Here is a 22,759-nt window from a genome sequence, read left to right as displayed (position 1 = left end):
GGGAACCGCCGCCTGCCAGCCCCGCCGAAGAGAAGCTCAACAACTTTTCTTTTGTGCGTGGCCGCTGGCTTCCCGGCCCTTCCCGGCTTGCCAACGCTCATGGCGGATTAACCCCAGCGCGCCGACGACGGCCGCGCGGCCCCGGTAAGGCCCCAACAAAGACTTTCTGCCTCTTCCTTGTTTTGTTTTCCACGGGGTTGGGGGGAGCGAGGCGGGGGCGGCGAAGCTCAGCTCGCCCAGCTCCGCCGCCTCGCCGCAGCGTACGGCTCCCGGCCCGGCCCGGCCCCTCGCCAGCCTCCGAGGTGCGGGTCCCTGGGGCCGCGGCTGGCCGCGCCGGGCTCGCCAACATCCGGGCGCTCGGGTCGGCGGCTGCTCTCCCCCTCTGCCAGCTGCGGGCCCGTCCGTGCCGTGGGCTGCCGTGGGTCGCTCACCCCGCCTGGGTGCTTCCCGCAGCCGGACCCCCTGGCCCGGGACAGCCCGGGGCCCGCGGGCTTTGCGTCCCCTGGCGCGTTGGCACGTCGGGAGCTCCGGAGCGCGGGCTTGCGTAACGCCGTGTTGTGACCGGAGCGGCGCAGGGGAAGGAGGGGAAGGACAATGCCGCCGCGGCCGCCGCCACCTCCGGAGCTCGTTCCCCGGTCCCCACCGCCCCCCTGCAGCTGCTCTCTGCGGGGATGCAGCTGGAAGGCGCTCACGGCCGCTGGCGGGCTCCCCGACCGCTTCCCGCCTGCCATCACGAATGGCACGTCCTCACGGAGGGTCATGGCGTTGTCTCAGACGCTCAGGGTGGCCAGTGTTACCAGTGACAGGCCAGGCTGTGACCGCGGCAGGAGCGGGTAGCCCTGCCCGTCCGGATCTCGCACCAGGCACCAGTGTGTTTGCAGACTGGTTCTGGTGAAACCCAGCTCGACGCTGGTGGGACACGGTTTTCTCCGAGGGTCTGCATCCAGTGCTGCTAGTGCGTTGCCTGGTGTCTTTGGGTAGATTTTTAGAGAGAGGTCTTGGCTGTGCTGCCGGGGGTGGGGGACGGACAGTAGTTAGTGAGTGACCCAGCTGTGAGACAGGGAGCTGAGTTTTAGCCAGATTGGAGGGAGGACCTGTCCTGCTGAGGATCCCATGCTTCCCAGCTGGACTGACGGCAGTGGGAGCTCTCTAGTCCCCAAAGCCACCGTGACTGGTTGGCTGTGCTGTGCTGAGCAGCTGCAGATTCCAGCCAGGCTCCTGGCCCGTCATGGTGCAGGTGTCCAGGTGCAATACAGGGTGAGGAGCCCCCTCCTCATCTGGGTGACTTTTTGGCTCCCAGCAGTCCCCTGCCCTGGAAGACTACCAGGGTGGCACTGGGGGCAGCCAGCGTGGAGGCAAAGGTCGCTGTGAAGGGGACCTGGCAGTGATCCCAGATCCCGTCAGGGCAGCTCATCCCTGCTCCCCACCCAATGGAGCTGTGAGCTCCCTGTGCCCCCAGCAGGTGGTTCCTTCACTAGCAGCAGTGGGAAGGGGAGCTGGCAGTGCTTCAATGGCTTGGCCACTGCCTTGCTGGACAAGAAATGTTAGTGGCATTTGGAGGCGAGGGGAGGGAAGATGGCACAGCAGGAGAATGAGGAGCCTGAGCAGCAGTTTTCCATTGACCCCTTGTCAGGATCCTAATCTGTGGGAGTGGACCTGGCTGCTGCTTAGCATTGCTCCCCACACTGAGCCTCTGGAGAAGCAGGAGGATGCTGGCTGCTCCTGCACAGCTGGCCAGATGCAGGGACACATCCTTCCTTGGTGGTACAAATGCCTGGTGCTGGGTGCAAGTAATTTAGTAACATAATTACTATAGTTTACCTTTTTTATCCCTCCTCCCCCGTTGCTGGTGTTTTTAGGTCTGGGCAGGAACTTGATAGGCTGGCCACGATGTCTCTTCACGGAGCAAGAGTTGCTGCTCTCCTTGCTTGGGTAAGTCCCCCCTCTCTGCTGGAGCTCGCTGCATAGGTGGGACATGCTGCTGCCAGCTCTGTCAGCTTTGGGGCATGAAGCTGGGGCTTGTCACAGGAGGGATTGTGGCTGGGGCAGGCCCTAGGGTAGTCCAGTTTCTACGGTTCTTGGGCAGGTGGGTGTTTGCAGGCAAAGCCTTGCTCACCCTTCCTGTTGAGTAACCAGAAATGCTGGAATGGCTTGGTCTGGTCATGGAAACTGCCTGGGAGATGGAGCTGAGCCTGAAGCAGGCAGCAGCTGTACTGTAAAGGTGTTATTGGATCTGTCTCACAAAGCACTGGTGTGTCCAAGTGAAAACTCATAGAATGGTTTGGGTTAGAAGGGGCTTTTAAGCTCATTCAACTGGAATGCCCTGCCATGGGCAGGGAGACCTCCCACTAGACCAGCTTGCTCCAAACCACATCCAGCCTAGCCTTGAACTCTTCAAGGGATAGGGCAGCCATGGCTTCTCTGGATGACCCTCTCAGGGAAGAATTTCTTCCCAATATCCCATCTAACCCTGCTCTCTGTTAGTGGGAAGCCATTCCCTCTTGTCCTGTCACTCCAGGCCTTTGTCCAAAGTCTCTCTCCAGCTCTTTTGGAGCCCCTTTAGGCACTGGCAGGGGCTCTAAGGTCTCCCTGGAGCCTTCTTTTCTTCAGGCTGAACACCCCCAGGTCTCTCAGCCTCTCCAGAGAAGAGGGGCTCCAGCAGTGTGATAAATGGGACCTGTGCCAGACTCCCAGATGTGGAACTGTGGGGATCATGTTCATCTGTTCCCTGGGAAGGGGTGGTTTAAAGAGGTGGATTTACTTTCACTCCCAGACCAGTCTTGCTGTCTCCTGCCAGGACTGGAGGTGGTGAGTGGCACAGCACAGTGTTGTCTTGGTTTCTGTCTTCTGACTGTCCCACCCCATTTCTAGGTGAACAGCACAAAGGTTTGTCCTGATCCCCTCAATGATTTGTCCCAGCTCCAGGACTGTAGTGTCTTCATCAGAATTATCCACAAAATGTGAGTATGGGGAGCTGTGTACACATTTCAGACCACACAGCTGGGTCTGTGCTGTCTCTGAGCCATGGCCTTGGCCCCCAGGAGCTAAGGGGCTCCTGTCTTGGGCAGGGTGGGAGTGGGGATCTTGGGGTATTTATTCCTCCTCTGGCATATGAGATGCTGAGATCTGCATCTCCTCTGTGCCACTGCACAGCTGGGGTCTGCCTGCAGAGCTGTTGGGTCCTACAGAGCTGCCCAGAGAATGTTTTGGTCTGAGTTCCTGTCATTTGAGACTTGTTATCTCATCTGGCACTTAACATCTGGGTTTGCTCCTGGCATTGTAGAACAGCCCTGAGTGCTGCTGCCAGTGGCACAGGGTTCCTGCAGCTGCACTGGAGATTATCCATTTTTCTTGATGCTGCTCTGGTGAGGGAACAGCCCAGCAAGTTTTCCTGAGTGGCAGCCTTTGGATCCTGAGGAAACTTTGTATCTGGAAAGCAGTGTAAAGAATGACAGTTTCTGCCTCATAAAGTGCTTCTGTTGCCTTTTCAGGCTGCTGCTGCATATAGTGTGGTCAGGATGGAGCCTGTTTGCTCCATCCTGGGACCTGAGGTGACTGGGCAGGGGTGGGAGGAATGCCTCCTTCAGGAATTGTGTCTGTTCCCTGGGAGCAAGGGGCAACCAGAATCTACAGGCCATAATGGGCATCAGAGGTGGGATGAAGCCTGGTGGTTAAGGAGCTGGCAAAACAATTTGAGAGGGTGTGAGGCTGCCATGCATTGCTTTCAAACTCTTCCGGTGGGAGGCTCACTGGGAGCCTGTCTACTATAATTACCTCCTGCACAGGGTAAGGAGAGCCTGCCTGGAGCAGGGATCTGCCTGCAGTGGGTGGGGAGGAAGGAGCTGCCTGCACCACAGATATATTTAGTCAGACCTGGTTAATCTCCTGGGTCTGTGCTCCAGCTCGGATTAGTAGGGATCCTGGTGGCACATGCTCTCTAAAGAGGCCTGGCCATTGCTTGATAAAGTGGGGTGGCAGCAGGGCAGCTGCCACAGCAGCTGGCTGATCTGAAGAGCTCCTGGTGGCATGAGGAGGAGCAAATCCTCGTGGCAGCCCCTATCCCAGGCCAGGTTCCTGGTTTTGGCACCTTGGGAGTAAGTGACAGTATTGAAGCGGTGCTGGTCAAGCATGATTGGTGCAGGTTTTGGGCATGCCATTTCTGAGCTGCAGTTGGGTTTAATAACCCTTGTGAGTCCTTTCCAACTCAGGATATTCCATGAACTGGTGGCTGCTCAGGAAGAGTGTAGTCACAAATAAGTGCAAGAGGAAGCTTCAGCCTCCCCAAAATCCAGCAAGAAAAGCCTGAGGCTCCATGCATGGACTGGCCCCTGTGGTGGTTCCCAGCCAGTGGGGCCACCACAAGCTCCCTGTGCTATGCTGGGGTTGGCAGGCAGAATAGGAAGCAGTGCCCATAGGGGGGGTGTCAGCTGCCCAGCTCTAGCTGCTCTCCCAGGAGGGGGATTCCAGGATTCCAGGGGATTCCACCCCCATGCATCTTGTGGTTTGTCCTGGCTCTGCTGGCCCTGGTGTGGGGGCTAAAGGCAGAGCAGTGCCCCAGAACCAGCCTCTGGCTCAGCAAACCCTGCTGCACAAAACTCAGCGTTGGTCTAATCCCTCCAGAAGGAGTTAATGCAAACCCTCCACTCTTCCAGCCACGGGAGCAAGGAGGGGGAGTCTGTGCTGGAGCAGCCGCTGCCAGAGAGGATCTCCTTCATCCATGGTTTCCTGCAGAGTAAGACCCTCCGCTGGTGCTGGGGAAAGCGACTGCCCCTGCTCGGTGCCCCTGACCTCTGAGAGAGTCTGGTCTGCTGTCTGCAGCTTCCCTCTCCACAAAGTGACCCCCTCACCCCACATCAACAGCTTTGCGAGGTGCCAGCAGCTTTCCTGCAGCAGCCTGTGGAAGGGGAAACTTCCAGATGGAAATCCTTATCAGAGCCTGAGTTCAGAGCAAAGGAGGTTCTGGGTGTGAAGGGCAGAGTGCCAGTGGCTGCTCTGGTGATGTTGCCTAGAGCAGTTTTCCTAGTTGGGTACCCTGAGTCAAGCTCTTCAAATTCCAGTTGAAAACCTTTACCCACACAGAAATCCTGGGAGGGAAAATGGGAAATATCTCTCACTCTTGCTCAGTCTTTCCTCGAGGAAAGTCTCCATATCCCACCTCATATCCCACCCAGAGATGGAGCTCTCTGTTTGTGTTGATGTTTGAGGGGAGATGCCAACGTGGGGAGGCTGGGATTTAGGGTGGAATTCCAGGGAGGGGAATGAAAGTTGGTCAGAGTTTATGGCCAAGGCTGACCACTGGGATCTCAGCTCTGGAGCCCATCCTGCCCCATGTCCCTTCTCCCTGGGGATGCATTACAATGACCTCCTGGCCATGAGTGCCACCTCAGGGGAGGCAGCGTGCCCAGTGGCTCCTGTGTGACTGGGAATTCTGCTTCATGTTGTAGAGCACTGCCGGCACAAATTGGCTGCAGAAAACCTTGTCTCTACACAGAAACTGCTGGATGGAGAGGAGCTGGCGCTGGCCAAGGTAACTGCGTGGCATGTTTTAGTCCCAGATGGCACCAGTGTGCTTGGGACTGGCCTGGGGTTACTCATGCTTTTCCTGCCTTGCTCAGGTGGCCGTGCTGCTCCTATATCACACCTCCATGAGTTCCAAGAACTCTGGGGACTGGAATGAATTTGACTACAAGACCCAGGTAATCCCTTTGGGGTTCCTCCTCTGGATGTGGGGTGCAGGGGGAAGCAGCAGTTCCTTTGGGGGAAGGTGCTCTGGGACTTGCCCTCCTGGGTCTCATTGAAAGACGGTGTGGAGTGGGCACTGTGGTGCTCACTGGTGGTTTTGGGCTATCAAAAGCTTGTGGCAGCAAGTGTGGGCAGCAGCACAGGCAGGCAGGGAGCTGCCCCGTACCTGCTGTGGTGCTGCCTGTGACCTGCAGCAGAGCCACTAACTCTGCAGCTCCTCCAACACAGGTTGAACTGGCATCAATCGTCAAATTTGTGCTGGATAATGAGGAGTGCCTGAATGAGAATCTGGAGCCATTTCTGCAGAGGAAAGGTAAGTGCTGGGCCCTGGCTTTTCCTCCTGTTTGTGCTGCTGTAGCTGCCCAGCCATAAAGGCAGCTGCACAACCCAGATGTGCTCAGCTACAAAACACTGTAAACTCCCAAGAGTAGGGTTACCTTAGACCTGCTGGCTCTTCCTACTCAGCAGTACCTCAGTCTTTCCCTGGAGGAGAGGAGCAGGTGGGATGCTGACAGTCTTATGGGAGCAGAGTTGCTGGGGAAGGAGTGTGTAGCAGGAGGGATGGGGATGTAGGGCAGGTTTATGGCTTCCTCAGTTGGCTATTCCATCGCTACTGGAATCTGTGGCTGCTGTGCCCCTGAGATTTCAGCTGCTCAGCCTCTTAGATATTAAAGATCACAGCCGCCTTCTCCCTTTTTATTTCCAGCAGAGCCATCCTTGTCCAGTGTGTCCAGCAGCAGCTCTGAGGAACATTCCCCACTGATCTCTCTCCCACACAAGCGAGAGGTGCATTTCCTGGAGCTGCAGAGGATCGCCTCCTTCCCCAGCACCAAGTATGTGCCCTGCCTCCTGGCTACCAGTGGAAATGAAGGAAGGGAGGGGTGGGTGGGGCAGCTTTTGGGACCCGCAGGTGTAACCAGGCTGCACACTGACTCCAGAATGCCCTGTTCTGCTTTGGTGCTCTCCTGCTGCACCAGCATGATGTGGGGATGGATGATGGAGGTGAGCTTGAGCTCTAGCTCCTTTTAGAATCATGGAATCATTCAGGTTGGAAAAGCCCTCTGAGACCATCGAGTCCAACTGTGCCCTCTGCACTTCCAGTGCCACCACTAAACCATGTCTCCAAGTGGAGGCATTTTTCCATATTTGCCCCTGGAGGCCTCCAATGAAAGACCAGCTTTTATATTACCTCCTTTATTGAAATAGTTTGTATGTGTGTTGTTTTGTTCCTAGATTTTTAAGGCGGCAGTCCCTTGGGGATCCAGGCAGGAGAACCTGCCGCAGAGATGGGGGTAGCAGAGTGGGTCTGGCTGCATGGGGCCTGGGCTGGTTCAGGATAATCCAGCTTGTGTGTGTCTCCTTGCAGCCTGCCCAGCGCTCCGTCTTCACCCATGGGGGACATCATGCAGACCCCCCAGTTTCAGCTGCGGCGGCTGAAGGTGCAGCTGGCTTTTGAGAGAAAGAAACAGGAAGAGCTGGAGGTGGAGGTGGCAGAGAATCACAAGCTCATCATGGAGAAGGGTCAGTACCAGCACATCCTGGGGTGCAGGGAGGGCTCTCAGGCAGAGAGCTCCCCTTGTTTCTCTGACTTTTCTTTTGTGACCCCACCACAGCTCTGCTGATGCATGGTCCATCCTGCCATGCCACGAGTGAGACTCCAGGTTCCTTCTTCCATATTGTATTCCCTTATATATCCTGGGCAACAAAAGCCCTGACTGAAGCAACACCTATGCTGAGCAGCAGCTCTGCTAGCCTGGTCCTTTATCTCCTGCTGCAGAGGGTTTCTGTGCAGAAATGCTGTTGTGGGGGCTTCAGGTGACATGAAAAGTTGGTAATGGGCCCTTTCTTGCCCCCTTCCCCAGATGCTCAGATCACCACGATGCAGCAGCAGATTGATCGCTTGGTAAAGCTCAATGAGAAGCAAGCTGAAGACCGGCTGGAGCCCAAAGAAATGGAGGAGCTGAGGGAGAAGAATGAGAGGTAATCCTCCAGGAACATCCACTCCTTTCTCCTAGGTGGGACCTTGTCACTCCCACATCCCCAGACTCTATGTTGTCTGTCTCTTCCTAGCAGGGCATAGCAGGGGAGAAAGCAAACCTTCTTGTTCCTCTGCTGCCGGGGAGAAGACAGCAGGCACAGAATCAAAAAAGGGTCTGGGTTGGAAGATTAAAGTTCATTCAGCTGGAATGCCCAGCCATGGGCAGGGACACCCACTAGACCAGGTTGCTCCAAGCCCCCTCCTACCTGGCCTTGAATACTTCCAGGGAAGGGGCAGCCACAGCTTCTCTAGACAACTTGTGCCAGGGCTTCATCACCCTCATAAGGAAGAATTTCTGCCCAATATCCAGTCTTACCATGTCCTCTCTCAGTGGAAGACCATTCCCTCTTGTCCTGTTACTCCAGACTCTTGTCCAAAGTCCCTCTCTGGCTGTATTGGAGCCCCTTTAGGTGCTGGAAGGTGCTCTGTGGTGTCCCCAGAGCCTTCTCAACTCCAGGCTGAACACCCCCCGGTGTCTCCAAGTCTGTCTCCAGAGCAGAGGGGGGCTCCAGCAGCCCTTGGAGCATCTCCTCTGGACTTGCCCCAGCAGCTCCACATCCTTGTGACAGTGAGGACCCCAGAGCTGGAGGCAGCTCTGCAGATGGGGTCCCACCAGAGAGGAGCAGAATCCCCTTCTCCCTTGTTGCCCACGCTGTGGGATCAGCCCATGACACAGCTGTGCCACCATCATGCTGCCCATGCCCTCAGGGCAGTTATGGCTGGCAGCCCATTTTTATTGCAGTGGGCATAGATCCAGTTCCAAGCCATGCAGTCTGTTCTAACAGCCCACTCTTAATCCAAACCCTGCATGGGAGCAGTTATTCCTATTATGTGAAAAGGGTGTGCTGCCCTTTTGGGTCTCACCTGCCCTGGAAAAAGGGAAGCTTTTAGGGTGATCCTGGAACTCCTGACTCCAGTTCATTTCCCAGGCCTTTACTTTGTCACACACTTGAAATCACCTGTCACACTGCATCCTGGTCTTTGCTCTGTCCCTGTGCCATTGTTTACTCAGGAAGGCTGCCCAACCTGCACTGGAAGTGCCATGTCTTTTTTTGTTCTTTCCTCACTTATTTCCCTTTGCAGGGGCGTGGCTGGAGTCCCACAGCTGCCTCTGCTCTCAGTTTGGAGCAGTCAGGCTTCTGCAAAGCACAAACATTGCTTATCTCTACTCTGCTTTGTCGCCTGTTGGGACACAGTTTTAGAGCTGGGTTGATGGTAGAGTCACAGCAAGGCATGGAGATCCCTTGGAATCTTTAGTTTCCGTGGCAATATCCAGCAGCACCGATCCCTGGTGATATCCTTGCCCGCTGCCAGCATGCACCGCCTCCTTAACCACCTCCTTTCCCACAGCCTGGTGGGGCGCCTGCACGAGGCCTTCAGGCAGTGCCAGGACCTGAAGACTGAAAAAGCTCAGATGGACCGAAAAATCAACCAGCTCTCTGAGGAGAATGGGGATCTTTCCTTCAAGGTATGGGGTGCAGTGTCCTCTCCATGTCCCCAAAACCCAGTTGGTTGTAATGGAGCCTGGGGGGAGGATTTGATGGCAGTGCTGGATGCTGGGATGTTTATGGTTCTGCTAATGTGATCTTTGACCCAGTGACCAAGCCTGCCTTGGAACTCTGGTGGGGGAATGGCAGCTGGATGGAGCTGCCTGCATGTGATGAGCACCCAGAACCCAGGATGCCCATGTGTGCTGCAGCTCTTGGGAATGAGGAGTAGGCAGAGCCCTGAACAGTAAAGGCATGCTCTGCCTCTCTTCTGGACTGGATGGATTTTCATTGGCAGCTGCGGGAGATCGCCAGCAATATGGTCCAGCTGCAACGAGCCCTGAATGAACTCTCGGAGGAGCACAACACTGCCATGGCTCAGTCACAGGAAAAGCAGCGGCAGCTGGAGAAAGAGCTGCATGCAGCCCTGCAGGATAAGGTCAGGAGGCCTGGGGAGTGGTGGGTGCCCCCCTGTAGCTTCCCCACAGTCCCCCCCCGCAGCTGGGGGACATGTCAACTGCAAGCAGGGTGCGGGCGCCAGGAGCCCTCCTGCCCATTTTTGCCAGTACACAGGGAGAAGTTGTGTAACTGTCAGCTCCTGTGGGAAGCCTCTCCCTGAAACTAAGGAAGGGTTCCCCATGGTGGGACAGGCTCCTGTCCTTCCAGTGGGGAGAGACAAAGCTGCTGGAAAAGCATGGTTTCAATACTGAGTGGGTGACTGTGCCTCTCCTTGGTTGGTTGGCTCTTCTGTCTTGCACCATGCTCAGTCCCATCTCTGTTGCCAGAAATGCTCAGAAGAGAAAATCGAGATTCTACAGGGAAAGATTTCTATGCTGGAGGACCAGCTGGCCAAGCTGGAGGAGTGCAGCACCCAGGAGAAGGGAGAAGTCATGGGAGACATTTTGAAGGTACACTGGGGCTCCTGCAGCTTGTAAACTACTCCAGTGGGAGAGTGCAGCAGGTGCCAGGAGATGCATGGCAAAGCCATGTGGAGCAGAGCCTGCTGCTCTCTGCTGCTGGATTGGGGATGTGGGGCTGAGCACTCTGGGAGAGCTCCTTTTGGGCTGAATTTGCAAATACTGCTGCCAGGGAGCTGGTTGCTTCCCCAGCCTCCCACAATATTAACTGGTTGTGAAGAGAGCATGTCCTGCACAGTGAAAAGAAGGTGTTTGGTCCAAGGGAGCAGTGGCACAAGGCTGAGGGAAAAGCAAGGTGCCCTGGGGGTGTGATGGGAGGGAAGGCAGGACCTGGGCAGCTCCCAGTGTGATGCAGCATGTGGGGCTCTGGTGAGCATGTTGGCTGCAGCTTGAGTACTACCTAGGGGGTGCATGTTTTGTCCCTGTAGTAGTCTGACCTTGGCTGGGCACCAGGTGCCCACCAAGCTCTGCTATCACTCACTCCCCTTTCCAGCAGGACAGGGGAGAGAAAAATAAGAGGGAAAAGAACTAGTAGGCTGAGATGAGGCAACTTACTAAAGTAAAAAAGGAAAAGTGAAAGTTTATGTGTGCATAAGCAAAGAGAAAAGCTAATCTCTACTTTCCATCAGTGAGTGATGTTTAGACACTTCCTGGGAAGCAGGGCTTCAGCATGTGTAGTGGTTGCTCCAGAAGGCAAACAAGGCAAACACTAAAATAATGACTGCCCTCCATTCCTCCTACATCCCTTAGCTTTTATATCTGAGCTGACATCACATGATGTGGAATATCCCTTTGGTTAATTTTTGTCAATGTTCCTCATTGTGCCCACTCCCAGGATCTTGCCCACTCTTAGACCCTTGCTGGGGGGGGGGTTAAGAGTTCATTTTCCCTTGGAAGCTTTCACAGTGCTGTGCTTTGCATGGGCAGCTGGAAAGGTGTTGATAACACACCAGTGTTTTGGGTACTGCTGAGCAGCACTCTTTCTGTCGCAGTCAGACCCAATACAGTCTCCCTGCTCTTCTGTTTGCCAGCTGGAGGAGCTGAAGCAAGAAGTGTCCAGCCTCACAGCCAAAAGACTGCAGCTGGAGGAGGAGAAGCAGCAGCTGGACAGCCTTGTCACCAGCCTCCAGAGCTCCCTCTCTGAGAGCCACCGGGCCCAAGAGAGACTGAAGCGAGACCTGCAGGCACGGGCTGCCGAGGAGCAGGCTGAGCGGCTGGCTGTCCTCAGTGCCCAGCATGAGCAGGCCCTGCGGGAAAGGGACTCTGCCCTGCAGCAGCTCCAGCAGGCCAATGCATCCCTTAGCAGCCAGCTGCAGGCTGTGGATGAAGAGAAGGCTGCACTGAGCCACAAGGTCGGTGAACTGGAAGCCCAGATCCTGGAGCTGAGTGCCCAACGGCAGCAGGGAGTGGCAGCAGAGGCACTGAAAGCCCAGCTGCAGGAGCTGGAGGGCAGGCTAAAGGAGAGCCAGCAGAAGCTGGCTGAGAGGGAGAAGCTGGCTCGGGAGAACAGCCGCCTGCAGGAGCAGCTGCTCTTCCTGGAGGAATCCCTGCGGAACACTGAGGGTATATTGGAGGACGAGAAGAGACGGGCAGCTGAGTGCCTGGAAGGCAACCTGGCCAGGATCGCTGAGCTGGAGGCAGAGAGACAACAGCTGGTTCAGGGCCAGGGGCCAGCTCTGCCGGAGCAGGGTGAGGAGCTGGCCACACGCCAGGTGTCAGAGGAGAGCCGGGAGCAGCCCGTGGGAGCCTCTCCTGCTGCCCGAGGGGAGGACGAAGAGTTCAGGCGGCTGAAGGAGGAAATGCAGGCGCTGAGCCGGGAGCACAGCCGGACCTGTCAGCAGCTGCAGGCTGAGCAGGAGAAGGTGGCTGTGCTGGAGGCCCAGGCAGAGCGGCTGGCTAGCCTCCAGGCTGACTTGTCCAGCGCTCAGTCATGGGCAAAGGAGAAGGAGAGTGAGGAGCAGAAGCTGAGGGCCGAGATTTCATCCCTTCAGGAGAAGATGGCTGTGGCAGAGCAAGCAGCCGCCCAGCGTGTGGCCAAGCTGGAGGCGGATGCCCAGAGAGCTGCTGAGGCACTGGAGGGAGTCTCCCAGCAGCTGTCCCAGGAGAAACTCAAGTCCAAGGAGTTGCAAGGCACCATGGATCAGCTGCGGATTGCAGAGAAGGAGCTGGTGTCCCTCCGCTCTGCCGTGCAGGAGAAGGAGAGCTGGAAGGAACAAGTGTCCCAGTGTGTCCAGGAGATGGAGAGGAAGAACAGCCTGATCAGCAGCCTGGAGCAGGAGGTCTCCATCTTCCGTCACCAGGTGAAAGAGAAGGAAGGGGAGAGCAAGGAGTTGAAACGCCTGATCCTGGCTGAGTCAGAGAAGAGCAAGAAGCTGGAGGAGAGGCTGCGGGTGCTGCAGACAGAGATGGCCACTGCAGCCTCCCGTGCAGCTGAGAGGTGCTCCTTGATGAAGGTGGACGTGCAGCGGTGCCAGGACGAGATGGAGAAGCAGCGGATGACCATCGAGGCCCTGAAGAGGGACCGCCATAGCCAGAGCGAGCGGGAGGATGAGCTGCGGCAAGAGGCAAAGGTCTGCCAGGACAAGTGCTTACAGAAGGAGCAGCTCCTGGCTGCTCTGCAGCAGGAGCTCGACAGCGCTCGGGCCAAGCACGCCTCCCTAGAAAGCCAGCACCGCCAGGACCTGGAGCAGAGGGCAAAAGCTGTGTCCACGCTGCAAGTCGAGCTAGCGCAGGCCAAGCTGGAGGCGGCGGAGGTGCCGTCACTGCGGGGGCAGTTGGCAGAAAAGGACCGGGCCATTCAGCGGCTGCAGGCTGATGCGGCAGAGGCGGGGGCACAGCTGGCAGGGCTGCAACAGGCCAATGCTCGGCTGGCCGAGGAGAACCAGGGGCTCAGCAAGAGCCGCAGCCAAGGGCAGCGCCAGCTGGAGGTGGAACTGGGCCAGGCCAGGGAGCGGCACAGGCAGGAGCTGGAGCAGCTGCAGGCAGCATCTGAGAAGCTGGTGACCAGCAGCAGGCAGGAGACTAAGGAGGCAGTTCAGAAGCTGGAGGACCTGACTAAGGAGTATGAGAGCAGCAAGGCGGCAGCCTTGGAAGAGAGGAAGAAACTCCTGGAAGAGAAGCAGAGACTGACAAGTCAGGTAGGGGTTCTGCTCCCAGCAGCAGGGATGTGGATGGGGAAACCCTCCTGGAAAAGGGATGTGTTCAGCCTTCTGCACACCCCTCAATCCATGTCCTGCTAAGCACAGGGACTAGGGGTGTGGGACATATTTCTAGGTGTGAAAGGGACTGTCACATTCAGGTGCTGGAGTGTTTCCAGAGAAGGGCAGCAATGCTGGGGAATGATCTGGAGCACCAGTCTCATGAGCAGCAGCTAAGGGAGTTGGGGGGGGCTAAGCCTGGAGAAAAGGAGGCTGGGGGGGAGGGAACTGTCTCTGCCCTGAAGGGGTGAAACAGCTCCCTGAAAAGAGGCTGCAGCTAGATGGGGGTCTCCCAGGTAACTTGTTCTGCCAGTTAACAAGTGGCATGACAATAGGAAATAGTTTCAAGTTATGCCTGGAGAGGCTTAGGTTGGATATTAGGTAAAAATTCCTTCCCTGAAAGGGCTGTCCAGCCCTGGCACAGTCTGCCTACAACAGTGGTAGAGTCCCTGTCGGGATTTAACGGACATGTGGACATGGATTAGTGGTGGTGTTGGCAGTGTACTCAGTCTCAGAGGGCTTTTCCAAACTAAATGACTCCATGATTGTATGAAAAACATCCTGTGTGTCTACTTTTTGTGCTTGCAGGTGGAGCAGTTAGAGATAATCCAGAAGGACCAAACTAAGCAGGTAACACACACCAAGAGCTGGCTGCTCAATGACAGTGCACAGCCCTCCTTGTTTGTCACTTCCTGCTGGAGCCACCCTCTCCTCTGTACTGTACTGTGAACTGTGTACTGTACTGTACTGTGAACTGCTTACAGTATGGGCCCAGCCATGGGGCATTTGGCTCCAAGTCTCTGGGCACCTTCAGCTTCAGGGGGTAGCAACTGGTGTCCCATCCTGCCACCTGCTCCTTCCCATTAGTGCCTGCAACTTGGCATGGCTTCTCACATGCCCCATGGCAGCACATGCAGCAAGTGGCTGCCAGGAGCACGCAGGGCTCCTCAGTGTAGGACTGTCAGTGCTGTCAGTGCTCCTCCCCCCACCTTTAACCAAGGCCCAGCTCTTGGCACAACTGATAGCAACAGCTGTGCTCAGACAGCATGGTCCAGGATGTGGCTAGAGCAGCATTGATCTCAGATGTGGTAGAAGTTAGCACTTGGGAAACGCTGGAAAAGCCACATTTCCCAGTCCAGTCCCAGCCAGAGCTGCCCAGGACTCTGCAGAGACCTTGTGGCTATGACCAGGGGCTGTGGGCTCCTCAAGCATCTCCTGGAGCTGGGAGATCATGGCCAGGCCAAAACTTGCAGCAGCCAGCTACCTGTGTCAAGAGTGCTGGATGACCTGTGGGACTCCAGGTAGCAAGTGTTTGGGCACTGGGAACTTAACACAGGCTTTACTTCCAGCCTGTGGCTGCTCCTTACACTTGGGTAGTTCCAGCCAGCCTTGCTGTAAGGATTAACATGGGGTGACTGTCACCTTGCCATGTCCTGGGATCTTCCTTGGCCATGGGTGGTGCTGAATGGTTGCCCCATGGCAGGAAATTGTGCCCTAGAGCTGGCTAGAGAGGAGGGGGCTGTGCTCCTCTACAGGAAGATTGTAGTTTTGTGCCTGGAGCTGGTCTCACCAAGCCATGTTTTTTCTTCCAGGTGGACGAGCTGAATAAAAAGCTGACTCAGCATGAGAAGGCCACCTGGACCCAGCAGCAGAGAGTTAAAGTAAAGAGGGACCAAAAATCTGGGGGCTGAGCCCTGGAGCTGTTGGTGCTGTCAGGGGGCTCACCTGGGTTGCCTCTAAGCCAGTCTCTTCCCTGCCCACAGGCACTCGAAGGGGAGCTGCAGGCAGCAGTTACAAGCCATCAGGAGAAGGTGGCAGAGCTGCAGGTGCAGCTCACCCAGAAGGAGCAGGCAGCTGAGCACTACAAAGGGCAGGTATGCTGGGGGCTACTATGGCCTTGCTGTCCCTGACACTGCTGGGAAGCTTGACAGGATTCTCCTTTCCATCTTCTCCTAGATGGAGAAGGCAAAAAGTCATTATGATGCCAAGAAGCAGCAGAACCAGGAGCTATCAGAGAAGCTGAAGGCCATGGAGCACCTGCAGAAAGAGAACACAGAGCTTCAGAGCAAATCAGAGAGACTGGCCAAGGAGCTACAGCAGAGCATCCTGCAGGCCAAGGAGTCTGAGATGAGCTGCAAGAATCTTACCAGCCAGATCCACAGCCTGGAAGCTCAGGTGGGTATGGCATAGTTGAGCTTCACCCTCCTTGTCCTCACTTCCATCACCACCTCACTTGGAGGACAGATCCATCCATTCCTCCCTGCTTCCCATTCAGGTGAAGGAACTTAGCAAGTTCCAGGGGAAGACTGCCACCGTAAAGGGACATGAGACTTCCTTCGAGAGTGTGGCCAACCAGAGCACTGATAGCCTCGATGAGGCACAGCTGCTTAACTCCACCAGGTACCAGATCAATCTGCTTCCAGCACCCCAAAAATCCACCATTCCTGATGGCCTGGTAAAACTGCTGATGCTACCCTCATCCCCTGTCTCTGCAGGAAGGCTACCAGCTCTCAGCTGGAAGTCTCAGTGGCGCCATCAGAGAGTGAAGAGTCCCTGCTGTCGCAGCAGCTGCCCCAGAGGAAGTCATCCCTGGAGAGTCTCTACTTTACTCCCATCCTCTCTGAGACGGCGTCGCAGCTCCAGAGCAGCGCCAAGTTCTCGGGTGACTTCTCGCTCGACTCCGGGTGCAAGACCCGCTCTGCCCGGCGCCGCACTACCATCAACATCACCATGACAGATGTGAGCAGGGGGCCCCTGCTGGGGAATGCAGGGATCAGGAGCAGCACTGCAGAGGGACCCAGCATGCTGGGAACTGAAAAGCTGAACATGACCTGTCAATGTGCACTGGCAGCCTAAAGTCCAGCCATGTCCCCAGCTGATCCCCAGCACAGTGGGAAGCGGTGCAATGTGGGGATTTTGCCCCTCTGCTCCACTCTGGTGATACCTCACCTGCAGAGCTGCTTCTAGCTCTGTGGCCCCAACATCAGAATGACATGGAGTTGCTGCAGCAAGGTCAGAGGAGGTCACAGATGCTCTCCAAAGGGCTGAAGTCCCTCTGCTCTGGAGATAGGCTGAGAGAGTGGGGGAGGGGTATTCAGCTTGGAGAAGGCTCCAAGGAGACCTTAGAGCCCCTGCCAGTGTATAAAGAGGCTCCAAGAGACCTGGAGAGGGACTTTGGACATAGGCCTGGAGTGACAGGACTTCCCATTGACAGAGGGCAGGGTTAGATGGGATATTGGGAAGAAATTCTTCCCTATGAGGATGGCAAGGCCCTGGCACAGGTTGCTCAGAGAAGCTGTGACTGTCCCATGCATGGAAGTGTTCCAGGCCAGACTGGATGCAGCTTAGAGCAACCTGTCTAGTGGAAGGTGTCCTAGCCAAGGGGAGGAGGAGGTGGAAGGAAATGAGCTTTAAGGTCCGTTAAACCTAAACCCATCTGTGGCTTTTTCTCTCCCAGAAACCCACAGAGTCTGAGGAACTGGTCTGTATCAAGAACATCCCATTGGCTCAGTCCACAAAAACATCTTCCCCTGCTAAGGGCCGTCTGCGCTCAGGTGCCTCCACCCGTTCCCTCACCAGCTTCCCCTCCCCGGAAACTCTTGCAAAGCTGGAAGTCTCCTCCCCAGAGAAGACCCCTGGCCATTCAGTACTGCTGGGCCTCCCTGGGTACCGACCAGTCACCCGTAGCTCCCTGCGCTTGCAGCGGACCAGCAGCTCCAGCCTCGGTGTGTGTGGGCAGGGAAGGCACTTGGACTGCTGGCTGTGGGGTTCTGCCCTGGCTTGGGGGAGCCAGGTCTTACCTGGAAGTCCCCTCATCCTTCCTTGCTTTGGATTTAGGCCGGAGCACCATGAAGCTGGGCATGTGCCAGGATGAGCCAGAGCAGCTGGATGACTGGAACCGCATTGCAGAGCTGCAGCGGCGGAACCAGGCCCGCCCCCCCCACCTGAAAACCAGCTACCCCCTAGAGAGCATGGTAAGGGGCGGGAGGGGGAGGTCAGGCAGCCCTTTGTCCAGAACTGGGGTTTAGGAGGGGGTCTGGGAACCGACAGTGCCCCTCAGCAATATCCCTACATCCCCTCCCCAGCCCTCCACCTCCTTGGGAACCATCACGGATGAGGATGTGAAGATGGGGGACCCAGAAGAGACGCTGCAACGTGGCAGCAGGCAGTCCTCCCAGATCATTGCCGCCGGCAGCCAGCGCAGCAGCATCACCACCCGGCAGCAGAGGAAGCGCCTCTCGGAGGAGATCCACCAGGGCCCTGACACCCCCCCGGTGAGCTCAGCCCAGTCCCCCATCACAGCACCCTACTGGGAACAAGAGGTGTTCCAGGTTTTGAGGGAGCTGCTGTGGCCCCCATTCGCCCATGTTCCCACTGATCCTGGATTCCAGTGTCCAGTATTCCCATGTCCCAGTGGTGTGTCTAGTACTCACGATGCTCTCAGTGCTGGCAAGGAGGTCATTCCAGAGGTGAAGGGCTGAGCCTTCTGCCTTCCCTGGGCACTGCTACCCTCAATCACATCCCCTCCCTGCGGCCCCTCAGTTCTCTCACTGCTGCCAGCCCCGCAGCAGGCTGACCCCCAGATGGCAATACTAGCTGGTCCCCTGTTTTCCAGTCTAAGAAGCCAACCAGCTGCTTCCCACGGTCCCAGACCACCCAGGACCGCAGCGCGCAGAGTGGCTCCCAGGCCAGTCAAGACCGTGAGCAGCCAGCCCCAGCCACACCAGTAAGCTTCAGAGGGAAAAAGAGGGATCAGGAGGGACCCCTCTGTCCTGTCCCACCCTGAGCTAATGGTCCTGCCCCTCTTCTGCAGGCTCAGAGGCGCCAGTCGATGGCATTCAGCATCCTCAACACCCCCAGGGAGCTGGGGAGGCGCCTGCTGCGCCGGGCAGTCACCCAGAGGAGCACTCCCAAATCCTCCGGCACCCGCCGTTCATCCCGCATCGCCACTGCCAAGTCCCCAAAGGGCAAGGTAGGTACTGCCTGACCCCCTGGGCACACTTCTGAGCTTATGCTCAGTGCCCCCCAATTCCTGCCTTGGGTTCATACAGGCCATGGAGAAAAGGGGGACAGTCCTGCTGTCCCTGGGGTGCTATGGCAACAGCAGGTGCCAGCATGGGGCTCGGTCAGGTTCATGGTCCCTAACCTCCCATCTTCGCTCTGTCCTTTCCAGGCCAGTCGCCAGTTGCGCAAGGACAAGCGATCCTGAGGTTTCCCCAGTCCCTGCGTGCTGGCTCTGCCCTGGCCTCCCACCTGCACCCCTTCACCTCTTCCTGTCCCCCGAGGGCCCAGGAGCACTGAGGGTGAACAGGTGGAGCCAACCACACGACTGCCTTGCATATCCCACTGACAACTGTGGGGGTGCCCTGGGCATGGCAAGGCCCCCTTGCCCTTCCTGTACCCACTGTCATCCTGAACCCTTCCGGGACCCAAGGCAAGGGGATGCACAGAGGTTGAAGGCTAGAAACACACAGAGGTGCAGGGGCTGGCACCAGGCTGCAGCTGGAGGGGCTGAGCTCTCCCCAGGGATATTCTGCAGCCTCAGGTACAGGGACAGAGGTGAAACTTAGCATCCCTCGGGCCACCACCCTTGCTCCCTGTGTGTGGGACCCCTCCCACCTGCCCTGTCCTCCTGTTCCTCCCAGGGAAGCTGAGGCAGCATTTTTAAATGTTTCTACTTGTAAATAAAGTGTATTTTTCACCTGATCTGGGGGTCCTGGCTTCCTCCTCCTACAGTCCACATGCACTGGTACTCTTATCAGGGCTTGAGGGGAGGAAAAGCATGGCCTCCTCCTTGCCCTATCACTGAACTACACAGGGTGTCCCAAGGCACAATGCTCACCCAGGGAACCTGCTGTACTACCAAGCAGTCATACTGCACATTTCTAACCTTATTTTCTGCCTTTAACTTACTCTGCTCCAGTAGCAACCCTTGCCATTGCAGTGCTTCAAACCCCACCAAACCTGGCCATGGGGCTGGAAGCACTTTCTCCATCCTCATATCAGCCTTGCCACAGCCGTTCAGGAGCTGCAGTGTCTCTGCCCCTTGGAGTACTACAGGTAACCCCCCAGGAGTGGTGACACAGGGTTTGTCCCCATCTCTGTTGTCCTGCAGGCACTGGGGGAGGACAGGGCCCCTGGTGGGTCTCCCTGCAGTTGCTGGCATGCTGCTCCACCTCTGCCATGCCAAAGAGCTGTTGGCAAATGGGGCAGGGCACCCAGGCATCAGGGGACAAGGAAGGCCAGGCTACAGTAAGTTCTTCTCCACACAGGGAGGCATGTGTGGGGAGCAGATTCAGCAGAAAGTGGCCTGTGGAAAGGGAAGGTCATAGGGTTGTCACAAGCTCACTAGAGTTGGGATGATATGGGGTTTGGACTGACATCCTCCCTGATGGTTCTCATGGCAGCCTGGGAATACACTGTGATGCCTCTCCAGTGGCAGGGCACCGGCACAAGTGATGTGTCCCAGCTACAGAACTGCCACCACTATCCCCATTTGCTGGCCACCAGAGGACAACCCTGCCAAGCACCCACCTGAGCAGACGGGGCAGATACTTGTCTCCCCATCACTGCTGGCCTGTCCTCTGTCATTGCTTGGGGGCCACAGGCTTGGGCTCTTCCTTTCACCCTGGGCGTCCTTGAGGTGGCAGCTGGAGCCCTGCAAAGGGTTAACATGCTGGAGGTACCCTATGCCACACTCTGCCAGCCCAAAAGAGTGAAAGGCTGGGCCCAGAACTATCTGGGAATGACTGAGAGCAGTAAACAGCCAGAGTGAGGGCAGGAGAAGACAGCGACCCATGGGATTACCTACCAGCAGGACTGTGAGCACAGTGCCTGCCTGTCCAGCTGTCTGCAGGTACTCAAGGGAGCTGCAGGGACATCCAGTGCAGAGCCTGGGGAAAAGCAGGCAGGAATGACAGAGACAGAGGACAGTTTGGGTTGGAGGAGATTTTAAAGCTCATCTTGTTCCAAAAACCCCCACCATGGCCAGAGACACTTTCCACTAGACCAGATAGCTCCAAGTCCCATCAAACCTGGCCCTGGAACACTTCCAGGGATAGGACAGCCACAGCTGCTGTGGAAAACCTCTGCTGGTGCCTTACCACCCTCACAGGGAAGAATTTCTTCGTAATGTCCCATATAACCCTGTCTTCTGTCAATTTGACGCCACTACCCCTTGTCCTCCTAGGCCATTGTCACTCTCCAGTTCTCTTGGAGTCCCTTTAGACAGTGGAAAGGCTCCCAGTTCTCAGAACTTTCTCATTTCCAGGCTGAACAGCCCTGGATGTCCCAGCCTGTCTCCACAGTAGAGGGGCTCCAGCCCTCAAGAGCATCTCCACAGCCTCCTCTGGACTCATTCCAGTTGCTTCACACTCTTCTGATGTTGGGGGTCCCAGAGCTGGAGGCAGCTCTGCAGGTGGGCTCTCACCTGAGCAGAGCAGAGGGGCAGAATTCCCCTTGCCCTGCTGCCCAGAGTGGCTGGGGGCCAGCCCAGGACACAGCTGTGCAGATTCACTCACCTGGCACTGTAGGACCTCCCACATCCTTGGCCAGCAGCTCCAGCTGACCCCCCCAGGGTGCTTGTGCTAGCTCTTGGCCTTGGTGGCTGGTTCTGGTTCTGCACTGTCAACAGCACCATCCAGGCAGAGTGGCTGAGGTGGGCTGGGCTCCAGGGGCAGCCCCTTCCAGCTTCTACAGGTGGCTCCTCAGTTGCTTCTCCTCCCTGGATCTCCTGGGGATAGGGAGTGTCAGCCTTGCAGGAGGACAAAGCTGCTGGGAGCTGGGGCTCTGGGGTCCAAGGAAGCACCTCAAGGGCTCCAGGCCACACTGTGCAGGGACAGGATGGGGTGGACCACATAAATGCATGATTCAGGAAATAAAGTCCTGTGAAAGGCAGGGCTGGAGCACCAGGGTCTGTCTGAGAGCTCAGCATCCTCCTGTGGGACAAGGAGAGGCCCTAGACAGTCAAGACAGTTTCATTGTGCCTACCACTCTGGGCACAGCCCCTAGCTCAGCCCAGCAAGCACCTCCTGGGCTTTCCAAGGGACACAAGTCATGTCTGTGGAGGAGCAGCCCCTTCCTGCTGCCTCCCCATGGAGAGGGATACGTGGAAGTGCGAGAGACACCTCCTGTGTCCAGGGGTGGCTGTGGGGGGTCAGGCTCCTGCCCCTGTGGTTTGCACAGGTGGATGAAGGAGAGCCCAAAGCAGCTGCATGGACTGAGGGCTGGCTGCAAATGAGCTGCAGGCTGTTGGAGATAGGCACAACACTGAACACACTGAGTTCCTGCAACAAGAACCAAAGTTTATTGATGGGCACCCGCTTTTATAGGGGCTTCAGGATTCCTGCACTTTAACATTTGATTGGCTGGGGTCTCAACACCACCCAGCTCTCTGGCCAGTTAGATGTCTGCATCCATGATTGAATGGGACTGGCAGGGCTCCCCTGTTGGAGTTCAAAGCCAATCTATCGCTGTCTTACCCAGGGACTTGGTTACTTCTACTCTTTAATGTACTAGGCTGGTCAAGTTGGGGTTCTGTTATGGCCAATTTTAACTGTGCAGCTTCAGACCAGCTGCAGCTGTCACAGCATGTGGTTCCATGTCTGCCCCACCATCAGTTCTGAGAAATCTGCTGTGGGGAAGAGCACTGACCACTGTCCCAACACCACTCCTACCTCTGCTTGTTGCTCTGTTGCTGTGCCACCCAGGACATCTGGGAGATTGTGGGCACAAGAACAGGCAGGGAAGCAGAGCTGGTACAGCTTTCCTGAGGCCGTAAACAACCCTAACCCCTGGTATACCTGTCCTCTTCTACCCTCCTATCAGCCACATCCTACTGCCAGTCCCATTCCATCACCATCCCCCCATATCAGCTCCACCCCACGACCCATAGCTCTTCCCCATGCCTTTTTCCTTGGAATCAATCCTTACCTTCCTAAAACATCTGAACCCTGCAGCAATTCTGGTCCAGCTTTGAGTCAGCTGGTGCCATCAGTGTGACAGTGGGCATCAAGGTGAGATAGGGCTGGTCACAGGGCCATGAGGAGCATCCCACCTCAAACTGCAGAAAGGCACAGCTGTAGTTCCCTGAGGAGCAGCAAGGACAGGGGCAAGGGGGTTCAGAGCTGCTGACCCCATTGTGGGGCATGGCCCTGGCTCCTGCATGGGAGTGGGGAAGTATCAATGTCAAGTAGCCAATGGGACTGGCTCTCTCTAGTCACAGCTCCATACTCGGCTGCCTGCTGTAATCCTTGGGGCAGACAAGCCAGGGCTGTATGCTGTCCCCACTCAGCAGGTTCTCTGCCGGGTACTTGGGGTCCTGCACACGCAGCAGGGACACAGCATCATGTACCAACCCTTTCCTAAACACCTTCCCCT

General features: G+C 56.7%; 1 protein-coding gene across 3 annotated transcripts; it reads left to right on the top strand.

Moving 5' to 3' along the window:
* Positions 1-13: 13 nt before the first annotated feature.
* Positions 14-19,077, top strand: NUMA1 (nuclear mitotic apparatus protein 1). 3 transcript variants are annotated; one of them, XM_084201406.1, is made up of 26 exons: positions 14-144; positions 1,860-1,932; positions 2,872-2,960; positions 4,653-4,732; positions 5,445-5,527; positions 5,616-5,696; positions 5,971-6,055; positions 6,452-6,575; positions 7,109-7,263; positions 7,605-7,722; positions 9,131-9,248; positions 9,566-9,706; positions 10,053-10,175; positions 11,216-13,321; positions 13,970-14,011; positions 14,974-15,042; positions 15,145-15,255; positions 15,338-15,556; positions 15,657-15,781; positions 15,877-16,120; positions 16,839-17,106; positions 17,219-17,355; positions 17,467-17,655; positions 17,997-18,107; positions 18,195-18,353; positions 18,555-19,077. In XM_084201406.1, exons 2-26 carry the CDS (start codon positions 1,891-1,893, stop codon positions 18,588-18,590), a joined length of 5,055 nt encoding a protein of 1,684 aa, XP_084057532.1. In that variant the 5' UTR covers positions 14-144; positions 1,860-1,890; the 3' UTR covers positions 18,591-19,077. The 3 variants fall into 3 exon arrangements, with proteins under 3 accessions (XP_084057532.1, XP_084057531.1, XP_084057533.1); XM_084201405.1 differs by having other exon boundaries at positions 6,449-6,575; XM_084201407.1 differs by lacking the exons at positions 14-144; positions 1,860-1,932; positions 2,872-2,960 and having other exon boundaries at positions 4,731-4,869; positions 6,449-6,575.
* The last annotated feature ends 3,682 nt before the right edge of the window (positions 19,078-22,759 follow it).

The sequence above is a fragment of the Fringilla coelebs genome, assembly GCF_963513975.1.
Source record: "Fringilla coelebs genome assembly, chromosome: 2".
Taxonomy (NCBI): Eukaryota; Metazoa; Chordata; class Aves; order Passeriformes; family Fringillidae; genus Fringilla; species Fringilla coelebs.
Note: the sequence above shows the minus strand (reverse complement) of the source record. Positions and strands in the feature narration are given on the sequence as shown.

Coding starts and splice junctions, on each gene's coding strand:
- NUMA1 (XM_084201405.1), top strand. CDS start 1,891: ATGTCTCTTCACGGAGCAAGAGTTGCTGCTCTCCTTGCTTGG. Junction 9,249..9,565: donor ATGGGGATCTTTCCTTCAAG/GTATGGGGTGCA, acceptor TTTCATTGGCAG/CTGCGGGAGATCGCCAGCAA. Junction 16,121..16,838: donor TCAACATCACCATGACAGAT/GTGAGCAGGGGG, acceptor TTTCTCTCCCAG/AAACCCACAGAGTCTGAGGA.